The sequence below is a fragment of the Thunnus thynnus genome, chromosome 16 (assembly GCF_963924715.1).
Source record: "Thunnus thynnus chromosome 16, fThuThy2.1, whole genome shotgun sequence".
NCBI lineage: Eukaryota > Metazoa > Chordata > Actinopteri > Scombriformes > Scombridae > Thunnus > Thunnus thynnus.
In genome coordinates, this window is record NC_089532.1 from 26,097,921 (window position 1) to 26,112,816 (window position 14,896).

A 14,896-nucleotide genomic window follows, 5' to 3' on the forward strand; every position below is an offset into this window, starting at 1 on the left:
ATAGGATCAATAAATCTGTATTTTTGAATTTATCTATCCTTGTTATAGAAAGATAGAATAAGAAGGTAGAAAGTTCAGGCTCCAGTAGAAACATATAAAACCTGCATGCTTCTTCTGGCTGTTAGAGTGGTTATTTAGTACTACAGCCAGGTTCTGGAGACCCACCTCCGATGTGTGAGGAAGCTGCCGCTGACGTGACCCGAGCCGTCGCAGCCCGGTGTGGGGCAGGACATGCCCTCCGTCTTGCCAGACTTCCACGTGAACTGGATGCCATTTAGGTAGCCGTCCTTTTGTCTCTTGGCAGCTATGGGGCATCCTGATGCACTTCTGTGCGACGCATACTTCCCTGTCACGTGTCCCTGACCATCACAACCTGGGACTGGACACCTGGAGGGGAAAGAGTTAAATATACTCAGAAGAGACTCACTTAACAGTTAGACTGATTTCCATTGTTTCACTCACATACTCATTCATTCATTCAACTGCTACCTTCATTTGCTTACATACAGTATTCAAACGTAACTCCATCATCTTTGTCATCATTTTTTACATCACAGTGACCTGCTGAGTCTCATCTCTTGGCTCTCTGGCATATACTACAGTCTGTTTGCCTCTTGAGTACCAAAACACTATATACTGTACGTGCAAACTTCATTTTTCTGTTTCCCGCTATCTCTTCTGCTTTGATATAAACAAAGATACGATCATCTTATTTATTCACTGTCCCAGTGGCAGGCTTATCACTGTTTTGGAATGCTGACAGTGCATCAACACCAGTGCTAATCAGATGCAATGAGGCAGTAAATTATTCCAAATGTCACACCTTGCAAAATGGATTATGGCTAAAGCTAGTTTCACCCGTGAAAGTATCAGTTCTGTCTGCAAATAGCAGCTACCTGGGTTTAGTTCAACGTCACGCCTTTTGACTGCAAAAAGATACGGCGATGTTTGGACATATGTCTGAGTATTATGTTGTTTGTCACACATGCTTTTAAATTATTTTTGCAGTAAAACTAAGATAAAGCTGACGGTAAAAACAGGTGTTTTGAGTATAAAATTTTCTTTCATGATCTGGGATCTAATACATGTTGAATTTCTTCTGTTCTCTTAAATTCTACATGTCCGTTTAAATAAAGCCACTATGTGTAGATATCTGAGTCCCTTAGTTGGGGCCACTTTTGATATTACCGCTGAGGAACACCAAATTCAATTTAAAGTTAATCAAAGTAATAGTTTGCTTCCTTGTCAAGGCTGACATCCCTTTACAGCCTTTCCCCAGTACCTTTAGACCCTCTAATGTTGCCCATGTTGCATTACAACTGATTATCAGTTGACACAGTAAACTGGTTGTAATGAAGTTCTCTCAACCTCACAGTCCACATTTTTTCAATCTCTCTATCCACTGGACTATTTAGAACAAAGGCTTCCACTTTTCTCAGCATGGGATTTAAACTAATGAAAGCATGCCTGCACTCTTTTATACTCTACAGATCTGTGAATACTTTGGCTTATGACTCATTTAGGTGTAAGAAACACTGCTCTACGAATGTCTTTAAATTCTGTCTAGCCTCCCATGACTGCACCTTTCCTTATCCTCGGAAGGGAACTTTGAATGCCAGTTAAAGCCATAAATGTTTATCTGCTTGTATCAGATATCTGCTCACGACACCTCATCAGTGACCTGGGAGCCAGACTGGTAAAGCCTGGCAGCAAACTAGTCCAGCAACCAACATCTGAAAACACACTTTGATGTATAAAATCAGAAGTTACTCTTTAAATCAGATGAATGTGCTTCTTTCTGATGAATTCTTTACATGCATTTTTTAATTATAGTCACATGTCTTGCTGTAAAGTCATGATACTGTCTATTTTCTCAGAGTGATCTCTTAAAGTTCCTTCCAAAGCTCAAATGTTGAATAAAATTAGTGTCAGATATATTTCAACATCAGCTAGTCATACTGACAGGGATTCCTGTGGCAAACTATCCTCAGAATCCAACAGTGACAAGATCGAGAATGGCCAGAGTGTGTTGTTTGTGCTCTGCACCACCAGAGAAATCAATGCAGCTGCAGGGCTGAGGCCAGAGAAGCCCATTGTGGGATTTAAGTGGAGTCCAATCAATCTCTCTCTCTCCCTCTCTGCTTGCCTCTATGTCTTCTCTTACCTGTGTGTCTGCAGGAGTTCACCAGAGACTGCAGAATCTTCCCTCACTAAACTGCTACAACCTTGCACTTCTGAAGTTTCTCCTGCACTTTTAGATTTGGGTTGAAACTTTACACTCATAGCACATTTGTCTTGTCAGAGATAATTCTGATTTATCCCTGCCTGCATCAGTGCACATCAAAAAGCAATATACTGATAGACAATGTTTGTTCTCATTCACACAGCTTCTTTATGTCATTTTAAAACATTCACCAGGAAATGTTCTATCACACAGCACCAGTCAAAAGTTTGGACACACCTTCCCATTCACTTGAATGAGAAAGTGTGTCCAAACTTTTGACTGGTGCTGTATGTCATGTTTTATAATTCACACAGCAAATGTAAAGTAAGGAGTGAGCAGAGAGCAGCGTTAGTAGCGGGAGGTGAGTTTTAAAGTGACACAGAAGACTGATGATCAGTGTCTGTACTGTACCTGATAGGCTCCTGGTCCTCCTTGTTCTCTTTACTGTGGATGATCTTTATCCCACTTTTCCTGGCCCGCGGACACCCTGAGAGACTGCAGATAAATGACAGTGTTACAAAGTTGAAGCATACAGTACGTGTGTGTGCCTGTGTGTGTGTGTGTGTGTGTGAGGGAGAGAGAGAGAGAGAGAGAGAGAGAGAGGAAGAAAAGTAGAAGCAAGGAAAGAACCTCAGGACAGTACCAGTCAAAAGTTTGGTGAAGAATGTGTGTTGTACCTTCTGTGAGAGGCGTAGTTGCCAGTGATATGTCCCGAACCATCGCACCCTGGTGTCGGGCACCTGGGGCAGAAAACACAAAAAGGGCTCAGGGCCTGTAGCAAAAGTGCACTATCCAATTGCCATTATAAAGTATCTGAGTAGACCACATTCATTTTAATTGTCCAATTCATTTTTATTTGTTTCTTTACTTCTAAGACTTTAGATGAGGCTCTTCGCTGAGGTTGAGTAAATCTATTAATTGGAAATGCTAATTTATTTATATATATATAAATTATATTTGCACAACTATAACAGGCAACTCTGTTAGCTAGCAGCGTTGCCACCAGGAAGATGTTCTGTACATTAGCTGCCTGTTCACTGTCAGATGAATACAAAAAAGTTGGCTGAAACTTTAAAGACACCCTCAAAATTAGACTTTGAGATTTCCAGGAGATCTTGAGTGTTGGTTTCATCCTGCAATAACTGATTGTTTTGCCACATGGGCTAAGCAGAAACAATCTCTGAATACAACGCTGACAAATTAGCACCTTTTAACTTCTAATGGGGAAGGAATTAGAATACAGTTGCTGTTGCTAATTATACATCCAGCAGATATGGAACAACATTAGCACTTGAATTGTTTCTTCTGGTCAGTTGTTTCTGACCACCCAATCAGTCTAGTATTCACTCTCCTTGTAGCTCTGTTTTTATCTCCACCAACTCCTGGTCCACTTTTTTTACCAGCAAGTCGATAATTTTCTCTATCAGCTGTTTGGTGCTGGGCAGGTAGTGCACAGTTTTTAAAGCCTTTATACTTCCTGCGTCTGGAAATGCCACTTTTGATAGTGCTGAGAGTGAACCAAAGCAGTAAAGTTGCGAGCCAGCAAACCAAAACAATAAGTTCAAATCTGTTGAAATGCTCTGTAGAGCTGAGAGGTACCACAGAGATAATTCTTTGCCACCATTAGGAACCCCTTTCTCATACAAGTAGTAAATTGCTGTTGATTGTAGCTGCTTTAAGGGGTCTAAGACTCCCTGACCCCCTTTTATTTTGCAAAGTGGTTATAATTAAATTGTTTTCCTCAAAAAGTGGTGAAATAAGACTTAGATTACCACTGTGTGCTTGTTTGTACTAACACTATTAACACTGACCTAACCCTCTGCAGAATGAACAAGACATACAAATCAGACATATATCAGTGAGTCATCTCATGCCTTACTTGAGCTCTTGCGCGTTGTTGGCCAGCATACTTCGAATGCTTTTATCAGCTAAAGGACAACCTGAGAGACTGAAAAATACACCAGTAGAACATTAGTAACACCAAAATGGTAAGACACCCCAACCACTGTAACACAATAACACAAAGCAGATTCTCAGCCTGCAGTCATATCTACAACACGCACGCAAGCACGCACACACAGACACACACATACACACACATGCATACAAAAAACATCAACTAAGAAATGCAAAAAGCCATGATGCAAGTGCAGGGAGTTGATTAAAAAAAGTTAACCCTCTGAGTATTTGTATTCATATGTAACTGCAAGGAAGACTTGTTTTCATGCACGGTCTGCTCTGCACTCGATTCAGAATGCACCGAGTGAATAAAAAATAGTAAATTAACATATGGTGTTGTTTTCAAAGACATGGCTGAACTGAGTGGGAATCATGAACTTGTTCAAGTAGAAATCTGATGTACATGAGGCCATGTCAGCCTTCCAGACTGGTGTCATTTAGTCCTCGCAGACTCAGCTCACACCGCAACGCTCAGCCGTTCTGTTTAAGTCTTTTTGCTCTGAATGGTAAATGCTTAGTCTGCATTGCACTGTGGGAAGAGCCTGCAGGACTGAATAACATCAGCTAAGAAGGTTTCATACACAGCCCATTGAGAAATAATTTAATCCCAGGGTTTAGCTTAAAAATGTGCATCTATTCAATCTTCAATGAATTGAACCTTTTTTAAAATTCGATGATACCCTTGTTTCAGGATGTCAATTCGCCAATAGTCAAAGGGCTAACAAATAAGAGAGAGAGACATTCTGCCTACAGATGTTTGACAGTATAGTTGAGGTAAGCTGAAAACAATAAAGAGAAATAGACTTAGAATCCACCAGGAGAAAAGGAAGTCACACCTTCGATGTGAGGCGAAATTGCTCGTCAAGTGACCACTTCCATCACACCCCGGTGTGGGACATCTGCCACCGGAAAAATAGACAGATTTATAAGCCCAAAGGGAAGGAGAAGAGAATGTGAAAATTACAGAAAAGGGGGTTGTTTCTGATTTTTGTTGGTTTTCATTGTTTCCAGTTTAGCTTCACTGTCTGTGATTAATATTGTGGTTGTGAACTTGGTTCTTGAGATCAGCTTCTCTTGATATGACATGATACTTGTGCTGTGTCTTATATAGATAAAGCATCAAAAGAGGGAAACTACAGTGAAGTAGAAGCTACATTGCTAGCTCTAAGATCAGTGCGGACAAATGAATAGAAAGCTATTAAATAAAATCATATAGCAAGCCACTGCCAACAGCACAGGATGGGTGAGGGAGAGAGAGAGAGAGGTGCTTCTCTGAGGTTTACTGGAGCAAACAAGGAAGATGTTAATCAAAAGAAAGAAGTCTGATGAGGGGGGGGGGGGAGCAGAGCTTGAGTGGGGAGAAGCAGGTGGGGTCAAGTGGATAGAAGGAACACTGGGACATTGGAGGAGAGTGGGGGGGTGGGGAGGGGGTGTTGTCTTACGTTATCAGGTCCTTCTTACTCTCCTTGCACTGGACATACTTGGGCTTGGGACTGGACATGTTAACATCGGTGGAGTAGGAGCGGTCCTCCAGCAAGTCATGGAAGGGATCCAGGTCATCCGGCTGAGATCAGGCAGGAATAGAGAGGAAGAGGAGAAGAGGGACAGGGGAAGAGAGAGAGAGTCAGATGAAGAGGGGTTTTGGTTTCTCACGCTATTATTACACATATTAAAGCATAGTGATCACACATGTTATACAACACATAGGAGCATCTTATTTATCAGTACATCATGGAAACTCTTATCATAGAGAGTTTGTAATGAACGCTCATTTTCCTCTGCCTTCCTCTTTCTCTGTCTTTTCCACACACACACACACAGGTACACACACCACATGCGCACCTGTCACACCACAGAGTCTTGTCAATTTGAATGCTAATGGTTGAGCCTGTGTGACTACTGAGCCTCACCTGTCAGTCTAAGAGAGCTAGAGAATGGCATCCCAGGGAGGAAATAATGACTCAGTGCCAAATGAACAGTGTGTGTGCCTGTGAGTGTTTGTTTGTGGGCTCACTCATGGGTATGTACATGTTCATTCTTGTGCCTCATTTCATGTGTATTGCATATCTCTCGCTGTAAATTCAGCACAGTGCAGAACAATTGAGGGAGTTGGCTGGTTGGTACTTATAATTCAACAGTCAGCCATTAGATGGCACTGCGGTGTAGCGTCGGGCCGCTGCTGGCTGTGTAGTGGGGCTGTGCTTTGTCTGCAGTGCATGCAGCCAGGGCACGACGGCTGTTGATGCAAATCCTCTTTCCTCTCTTCCGTGCCCGCAGTGTATGTACAGTAATGCCCATAAAGAGACAGGTCCAGATACGGCCCAAATTATCCAGCGCTCAAGCTGTCTCTTAGTGTGTGATGCTGGGTCAGCCAGCAAGCTTCTCCAATTAAAGAGAGCGCAGGCTGAGAGGCAGACAGGAAGGAGAACGACACATACATACAGAGACGCAGAGCAAAAAGTAGGCTAGGGATGGAACTCGCAAATACGCGCAGACACACTCCCAATGAGACATGGGCACACACACTGATATGAATATGCACAAGCTCTCACCCACACACCAACAGAGGCACATGTACTGCTCATGCATGCGCCTGTGCACACCGACAGGCGCACCCAGCAGTGGTGCATTGATTTCCAGCAGTTCTTTGATGAGATGAGCTATTCCGATTCCCTCCCAAGGTGCTACTTTGCATAATTCATTTTGGAGAAGAGCAAAATGTAAAAACAGAAAGCCAGCATGCGGGGAGCATGATACAAACAGAGCAGAAACCTCTGTGCGTGGCAATGCTGACATCAATTAACATGCAGATTCATTAGGTTTCCCTCAAAAATTCCTAATATGACTTTCTAATGATTCCAAATATAACAGTGAGTCAGACAGGAGGTAAGAAACCTAGAAGACAGTCAGACAGCAATGCAAATGTTTGACTAGGAGACACTGAGTTGAATCAATGGCTGAGCTGAATCAATCAGTGGGGGTGGGGGCATGGGGGGGGGGACACATGAAACAGACGGTCAAAGTGAAGTATGCCAACTGTATGGTCTCTAATCTCCAAACCCATAAACTTTATGCTTTACAATTCTAATTATTTATATCTTGATCCTCATATTGTTGGGACCACCTTACAGTTGATATAGAACAAGTGAAGGAAAAAGAGGAGGGTAGCCTTATAGGTTTAGCAAATTAAAAATGAAATATTTGTCAGTATCAGTAAGTAGAAACAAAAGAAGTAGACAAAATGAAGCAGTCTGCTTCATTAATAGCACGATTTTACCCACCTTTCTGAGGTGTCTCTACTTTTACAGGCTGCTTCTTCTATATTTCAAAGATACTGAATGTTTTAATTAAGGTAGTGATCTAACCCTTCTTCCCAAAAAAAATGGTAGATAATTAACTGGCCACAACCAGCCAGTAATGGTCAAGTGAATTTCGGCATCTACATTACTTAACTACCAAACACTGTTCTTGTTTTCCCCCTTTTACCTCTTTCTCGTCCTCATCTATGTGTTTGATCTTGGTGTAGTCTACAGGCAGGTCCCAGCAGTCGGCGGCATCCCCCATGCCGTAGCAGCGGGAGCCCAGCAGGGCGGCTTGCCTCTGGGGGGACATGGGCTCTAGAGGTGTGAGCACCGAGTCCCCTCCACCGCCGCTGCACAGACGCTTGCTCATACTCAGGTCCAATGTACCGTTCTCATCCACATCTAGGCTGGGACTCTGGAAAATGTATGTGGATGTGTTTTTTGTGCGTGTGTTCGTGTGTGGGGTTAAAGTCAGGTCAGTGTGTGTGGATGGAGATGAGTGTGAGCGTGTTGAGTTGTGAGTTTTCAGTCAGATGATTATGGGGAGCAAAAGGAAGCACAGAACATAAGGATGCAGGGATGGAGAGAAAGGGATAAAAGAGAGAGAGTTTCTGATTAAATAGCAGTCAAACATATTCATATTCTAGGATCAGAGCTGGGCAAAACAGTAGCTGAATACATCGTGAATACTAAAGAAGTACATGAAAAGCGCTTGAGTTTTTCTGTTCCTTCAGTGATGTGCTCACTTTTGAACTTTTTAGATGTCTGGAAAGATGGATCAAGAACACCTGCAGTTCAAATATCTGCAACAATATTCCAATTTATTTTTTGCCCAGGTCTGTCTAGGATGACACAGTAGACACTTGCAGTGTACAGTAACAATGTAGTGTTACACTTATAAGAGGGTCAAAAAAAGAAGAGGTCATCAGTGCTCAAGGACGAGTGCATCCCTCTGTGAACCCCTCCTTTTCTCTGTCTCTCTCTTTCCTTCCATCCCACTATGGTGTGTCCTGCGTTCTGTGCAGTCAGAAGGGTGTGTGTGCATGACTTTGTGTTGTGTGTGTGTGTGAGCCTAATGTGAGTGGACATCACAGGGGGCAGGGGCTGAGGGTTAGGGGTGGGGTTGAGAGCAGTGATGAGCAGCAGTGGCTGGAACTAGACCGCTGCAAACCCAAAAATAGCGGCACAACTATACTGTGTTCTGAAACTAAGTGGGCCACATCCAACAGCTGATACAAGCATTCACTATATATCTATAAGCAGTTTAATCTACATCTGGTACACATATACTGCTCCCTAAAGGATTATGCTTTAAGAGGCATGTGTTTTTGTCCTTGTTCTCATTAATATCCCTCTCTCTCTCTCTGACTCCCTCTTCTCATCTCCTCCTCATCCTCCTCGACGCTCCCTTTGCTCCCTTCATGAGCAGGAAAGCCCGCCCTAATGCTGATTCCAGCCGACAGTGTCCCTAGGGGTGGATTCTCCTGGTGTCTGAAGCCAAAACCTCTGTGACGCACACTGACTCAAATGCATGGGGTGATGGATTTGGGACTGGGCATGAATACTGCAAGAACTGTGACTGAACCAAGGACTTGAAAACAGCAGAAAAAAGTGTGTGGGATAAAATAGTACCGCTGCTATGTCATTAGTCTGTGGGGAAAAATATCTCACTATGAATAATAAAACACACTATAAAAGAGTTGGGCGTGATGCAAGACAGACAAACATGGAGATGATGGGGTGCTAAACACAAAGACTGACATTATTCCATGATGTAGGTGTCTGCCTCCGTCAAACACACACTCGCTATTAAAACTCCACTATAAAAATTAATTTGTAGTTTGACTGGATGCTTGAAAGAAGGAGAAGAAGGAGAAAGAGAGTAAAGGAATGGAAACAGTATCTGTAAGATAAAGGTCAAGTTACAGAATTCCATAGGTCTAACCATGTGTTGCTATGACTTGTTTTGTCCTCGTGAATATGCTCAGCGGACCGCCCACCCCCTCCTTGTCAGCCGCTGTATTGCATGTCACTGACCAATTAATGTGACCCACCCCATCATATCAAATTAATGGGGATGATATGTGAGGATGTGCCCCACCTCCTTCACTACAGACCACCCCCTTCTCGCTCTGACCCCCCGGTAACCCCTGACCTCGGTTGCCATGGCAATGCTGCGAGGAAGAGGGCCAGAGCGTGAGAGGTCACTTGCTAATTCTCGCCACATTACTTCTGCCTACCTATTCCAGGTCTTAAAATAAAACCAGCATCATCTCCTGCCCTCCTCTGTGGCCTTTTCTATCTCATGTCTCACTCTGTCGTGTCTTCTTCTCCTCCTGCTCGCCGCTTCCTCCCTTCTCTTCATGTATTCTATAAAAGGGCAGCTTGTGCAATTTTTCCAACTAAACAAATATTTCATGGGTGCTTGTTTATGTCTCTGTGTGCAGTTTGATGATATGCTGACCAATGAGATTATTTTATTATAACACATATGGGATCTGTAGCAGCTCTGCTCATGAAAATACACCCTTTCTATAGCTGAGGTTTTAAACCGTGCTTGTTAGCTTACTGTCAAAAATGTTCCTCAGCATTTTAAAAGTACTGTACACACAAACATCTGGGTTTTGTGATCAAAACATCCCTCGTTCTACCTTATCTCTGTCAATAAACAGAGAAACAAGTCTTAAAAAACACACTCCAATCTGTTGATGAGGATCGTGTGATTCGGTTGAAAGCTCCAGAACACCTACAGTACTACATTTACCTTGAGGGGAGATCTTCAGACCTGTATGGTGTGATATGTTTGAAGTGGTTTGCATTTATGTGAAGTACTATAGTATGCATGGTTTGCAGTGAAAGGGTTTAATTTATGTGAAAACACAGGTATAGTCCTTTAAGGGTGTGTTTCCCTCCATTTGAGTGGAGCTACTTAACATCCATAGACATCCAGTAACTGAGCTTATCTAAACTAATCGAACTGGTCAACATACCTTGCATTCAGACATAACTTTGGTAAGTAGGAAAATAGTACAATTCTTTAAAAAAAAAAGTATTTCTCATTCATGTCAGCTTTTCACCTTAACTCTGCCTATCAAAGCAGAATAATCTCACACAGACAGTGTGTTTCACTCGTTCAGTCAACCAAGCTACCAATAGACAGACTGAAAAAACAAGGAGGTGAGAACAGATGTGTGTGTGCGTGTGTGTTTCATTCAGACACAGAAAGGAACCGTGTGCCACGAGGTGAGGTGTAGAGATGAAAGAGGAAGAAGAGGGGAAAAAAAGCCCTCTGAAGTCTCCTGTCTTCCCATCCTGCCTTGAGAGCATCCTGCCCGTCTCGCCCCGGAGCAGGAGAAGGACAGACAATGAAATGAGGTAGGACCAGAGGAAGTCCTGACTGCTTCAGGCGTTTGTTCCCGCCAAGTTTATTCCGTTCCACTTTTCTTTGGGAGTACGTTGCTTTTGGCTTTTTTTTTCCCTTTCCTCCTCCTTTCGTCTGCTTTCCCCTCATTTTCTCCAACTCTTCCCTCAGTAGCTTTCTCCTTTCCTGTATCCTCCTCTCCTGCACTGTAACGTTTAGAAACCTCCCACCAAAAAGGCTTTTCTTTGCTCTCTTTATTTTCATTTCTATCACCCCTGCTCTCATTCTCTGGCAGACTCCGCTGTCAACATTAGCATTAAGCCAGCATTAGCCCTCTGCTGTGCGCTCTCTTTCTGGCCCCCATTTTCCAGCTCAGCATCTCGGCGCAGATAATGCAGGAACACCGTCACCTTATCTTCTCAGAAATGACACACTGGGCTCACGCCGTGTCAAACGGCGCTTCGTCCTGCTCCTATCTGATCCCCAGACGGAAAATAAAAAACTGCCCTGCTGAGCCCTGAGTGTAAGACACAGCCCCAGATCTTTGATGGAATGTGTGTGTGCGAGTGTGTATATGTGTACATGTGGAGTGTACGACTGAAATCTCACTATCTTTGTCAGTTTTCACTGCCAGCATTATTATAATGAAGGAAGCACAGTGATAATCTTTCTGTGACTGCAGTAGGAGGCCAAAGGTGCAGTGAATATGGAGTCATGTGATACTGCAGTGTCAAATCAGGGTGTGTTAGTAACTTCCTCCCATTTGATAAAGCAGGAGCTGATCTCCTCCTGAACCAAACCAAAAACTAACCAAAATCTGTAGAATTTGGTAACGCCTGTAGATTTCATTGTATACTTTGGACATTCAGATGACAATCTAAATGTATGATAAGACGTGGCAGTCACTCCAGTGTGCGTCCTCTCCCTTCCTACCTGCGAGCACAGGTCCTGGGGCTTCCCCCCCATGCCATGGGGCATTTCCCGGCAGCGCGTGGACAGGTTGAGGATGGCCGTGGCCGCCATGTGGGCAGCTTCCATATCGTGACTGTAGTCAAAGCTGCTCTTGCTGCAAGTGCTGCTAGCGCTGCTACCTCCGCCCCCACCACCTCCTCCAGCGCCCCCTCCTCCACCTCCACAGCTCAGGCTGCTGCTGCTACTGCTGGGAGCGTAGGTGCTGGTAGTGCTGCTGGCCGAGCTGGAGTTCTTGCAGTAGCGTTTGGCTGTGGGACGCATTGAAAAAAAAAAAGAATGAAAAATTCACTCAACATTAAAGGTGAATAAATTATGTTGATGTGGGTTTACTCATCAGTATATCCCTGATGAAGTGTATGTTTTTATGTTTCTTTAAACTGAGACCCTGCAAACTTGTCATAAGCAGGATTTCTGAAAGACATCATTTAAGAACAAGATGGCCAAACTTTTCATGCATACGAACATAGCTTAACATTATAACACGTTGTAGATCTATTAAATTTGGAATTTTAATTGGTATTTTAATTTAATTATTATTTTAACTCTTATCCAAATTTAAAATGATTCACCACGCTAGAAAATTCCACAAACATTCTTGTGACTCTGTTTATGCTTGATGTCGCTTAAAAGAATCTTTTCTTGTGTGTGCACTGATGAGTAACATTAAAACAGTACATTCAGAATGGGAGAAATGAAAAAAGATGTTATTGGAATGTCTGATTGAAAGAAACGTGATTAATTTTATCTTGCTGAAAAATAGTACCGTCATATCCTTTGGGGGAGGTGTCTCTTTGTCCATGAACTTTGGGTGCGATGGCCCGTTTCCCGTACACTTGGTGGTTGTTACTACCGTCAAAGGCGCTGTAGTCGAAGCTGGTCTTGGAGTACTTCTCCAGCTCCTTGGCCAGGTTGGAGCGGGGCGTGCTGGTGGAAACATTGTTCTTGTAACCATACTGTGGATAGTCCAGTTGTTTGACAAAGCACATAGGCCTGGAAAATAAATGACGAGGGGGTGGAAGTTGGACCGAGGCACTCAACATTGCCCAGGGGAAGGAGAGGGAACTTGGGGTTCGGTTAAAAAATGGGCAGATGCAGGGGAAGGGGCAGACTGTGAATGGCAACACTCCAGGATTAGAATATGGAGGATGAAGCTGGCGGATGGAGGGGTGTTTTAGGGTGCAGGGCATCCCTTTTATATGTCATAGCATAGATATTTTCTTCCTCTTGCTTTAAAAGACATAACCCTGCTCCAAATGTTTTTTCATTCCTAGTCAATAAAAACAGACAAAATTGAATTTCTGCCTATCTTTTATTACACTTGCATACTATTGATATGCTTTTATCATATGCTATGCATTTATAACCCCAATCGAAACCAGGAAGAGATGAAATGTAAAATCTCACACTGTTGATGTTCAGTTAGATATAAATAGAAAATGCACTATTACTTATGACTTTTCATCACGGCATTTTCATGACTATCAAACAAACTCTCATTCAAAAACCTCTAGCCTTCGCTATGATAAATGAGGCCAATTTTGTTAAAATCTAATAAAGTGATTTGCCTTCAACAGTGAACACAGGAATGAACATGCAGTCTCTTGTAAGTATTCTCAGGGGACAAGAGAACATAAACATAAAACAAAAAGGGGAGGCTTAAAATCTCAACAGCTTTATGAAATGTAGAGGAAAAAATGAACAAAACATTCAAGCATGACTGAATAATAGTTCTTGACATGTAAAGTAAACACTCAGCTCCTTCCATATCATACTACGTACAGTACCAGTCAAAAGTTTGGACACACCTTCCCATTCCTTTGAATGAGAAAATGTATCCAAACCTTTGACTGGTACTGTACATCTCAGCACAAAAATCACATTTACAGTGAATTCAGTGGATGGACGATCAAGCTCCCGTTTTTACATCCAACATATTCTTATGACAATGGACAATAGAAGTTGACAAAGGTTGGGGAACTACAAGCATCTACTGTAAGTTTTATGTTTTGCCATGGTTTTGGCTGCCTCCTGTAGAGAAGTTATTACATGTGATGTGAATGAAAGTGAAGAGTGAATACTACCTTAAGACTCTGTCAGAGGCCTGGTTGGACTTGGGGCCGTCGCAGCTCTGGTGCTTCTCCTGGGCTTTGGCCAGCTTCTCGGCTGCAGCGATGGGACAACCTGACAGACTGAAATGAGAAGGCGGTGTAAGTGGCACATGTGCATGTGAGAAACGTTTTGATAGGTGAAAATGTTACATTGAAAGCACATGCTGTAAAATGGTTGGCTTGTTAAGACTGCTTGTCAGCTAGTGTGGCAGGCTGAAAACAGCTAGTGCACATCTGTCTGTCAGCTAATCAATCCCAGCGTCTACCAGTTTGAAAATACCTGATCAGGAAGTCTCACTTTAAAATGCAAAATCATTCATTTTCATCACGTTTAACAATTTAAATAACAACACAGTTGGCAACAGCTTGAATGTTCATGGTTGAGTGGAAAATAATCCTCAGAATAGATATTCCCATATGGACACGTGCATTTTTATGTGCATTCTGCAGCGTCTTGTTTCCTTCAAACAAGACGCACCTCACGCACATACACTTGGGATCTATGCCTGCAGTGTGTTCGAACAGAATTTAGTGCTGTAAAACATCCTCCTGACAACTAACTGACCAAATGTGACAAAAGTTCATGTTGTTATCCTTAACCCATATTATTCTCCATCCAGTCTGTCAACTGAAGTGTGTCGGGCCTCGCTGAAAAACGATCTTTGACAATAGCCTGAAGCCAATATAGAGTTGTGTTCATGAACACCTGCCATCGGACGTGCATAAATGTGTGCATGCTTGTGCGGGGATGTATGTATGTATCAGTTTGGGAAGTGTGTAGTATGGAGGTTTATAACAACTCTTTCTAGTAAAAGTGAAAGTTTATGGTGCGTGTCCATGTGTGTGCCTATTTTGCACTGCAGCCGTGTCACTGAGCACAGCATGGAGGCATTCTGGTCCTCCCAGGTCTGCACCTCTCCTTTCACCCTGGCTGAGTGGCAGAAAGGTGCTAATGGCTGCTGCTATGCCC

The 14,896-nt window shown here is 43.0% G+C and overlaps 1 protein-coding gene across 1 annotated transcript in view; it reads right to left on the reverse strand.

Moving 5' to 3' along the window:
- The window catches only part of LOC137199911 (myelin transcription factor 1-like protein), a 120,549-nt gene that overhangs the window by 7,186 nt on the left and 98,467 nt on the right, over positions 1-14,896 (reverse strand). Inside the window, exons 10-18 of the mRNA XM_067614522.1 lie at positions 13,900-14,007; positions 12,582-12,808; positions 11,780-12,066; positions 7,670-7,900; positions 5,626-5,747; positions 4,104-4,172; positions 2,902-2,964; positions 2,636-2,719; positions 166-387 (exon numbers count right to left, since the gene is read on the reverse strand). Of these exons, the coding sequence (XP_067470623.1) occupies positions 166-387; positions 2,636-2,719; positions 2,902-2,964; positions 4,104-4,172; positions 5,626-5,747; positions 7,670-7,900; positions 11,780-12,066; positions 12,582-12,808; positions 13,900-14,007 (1,413 nt within the window). The remainder of the gene's footprint in view (positions 1-165; positions 388-2,635; positions 2,720-2,901; positions 2,965-4,103; positions 4,173-5,625; positions 5,748-7,669; positions 7,901-11,779; positions 12,067-12,581; positions 12,809-13,899; positions 14,008-14,896) is intronic.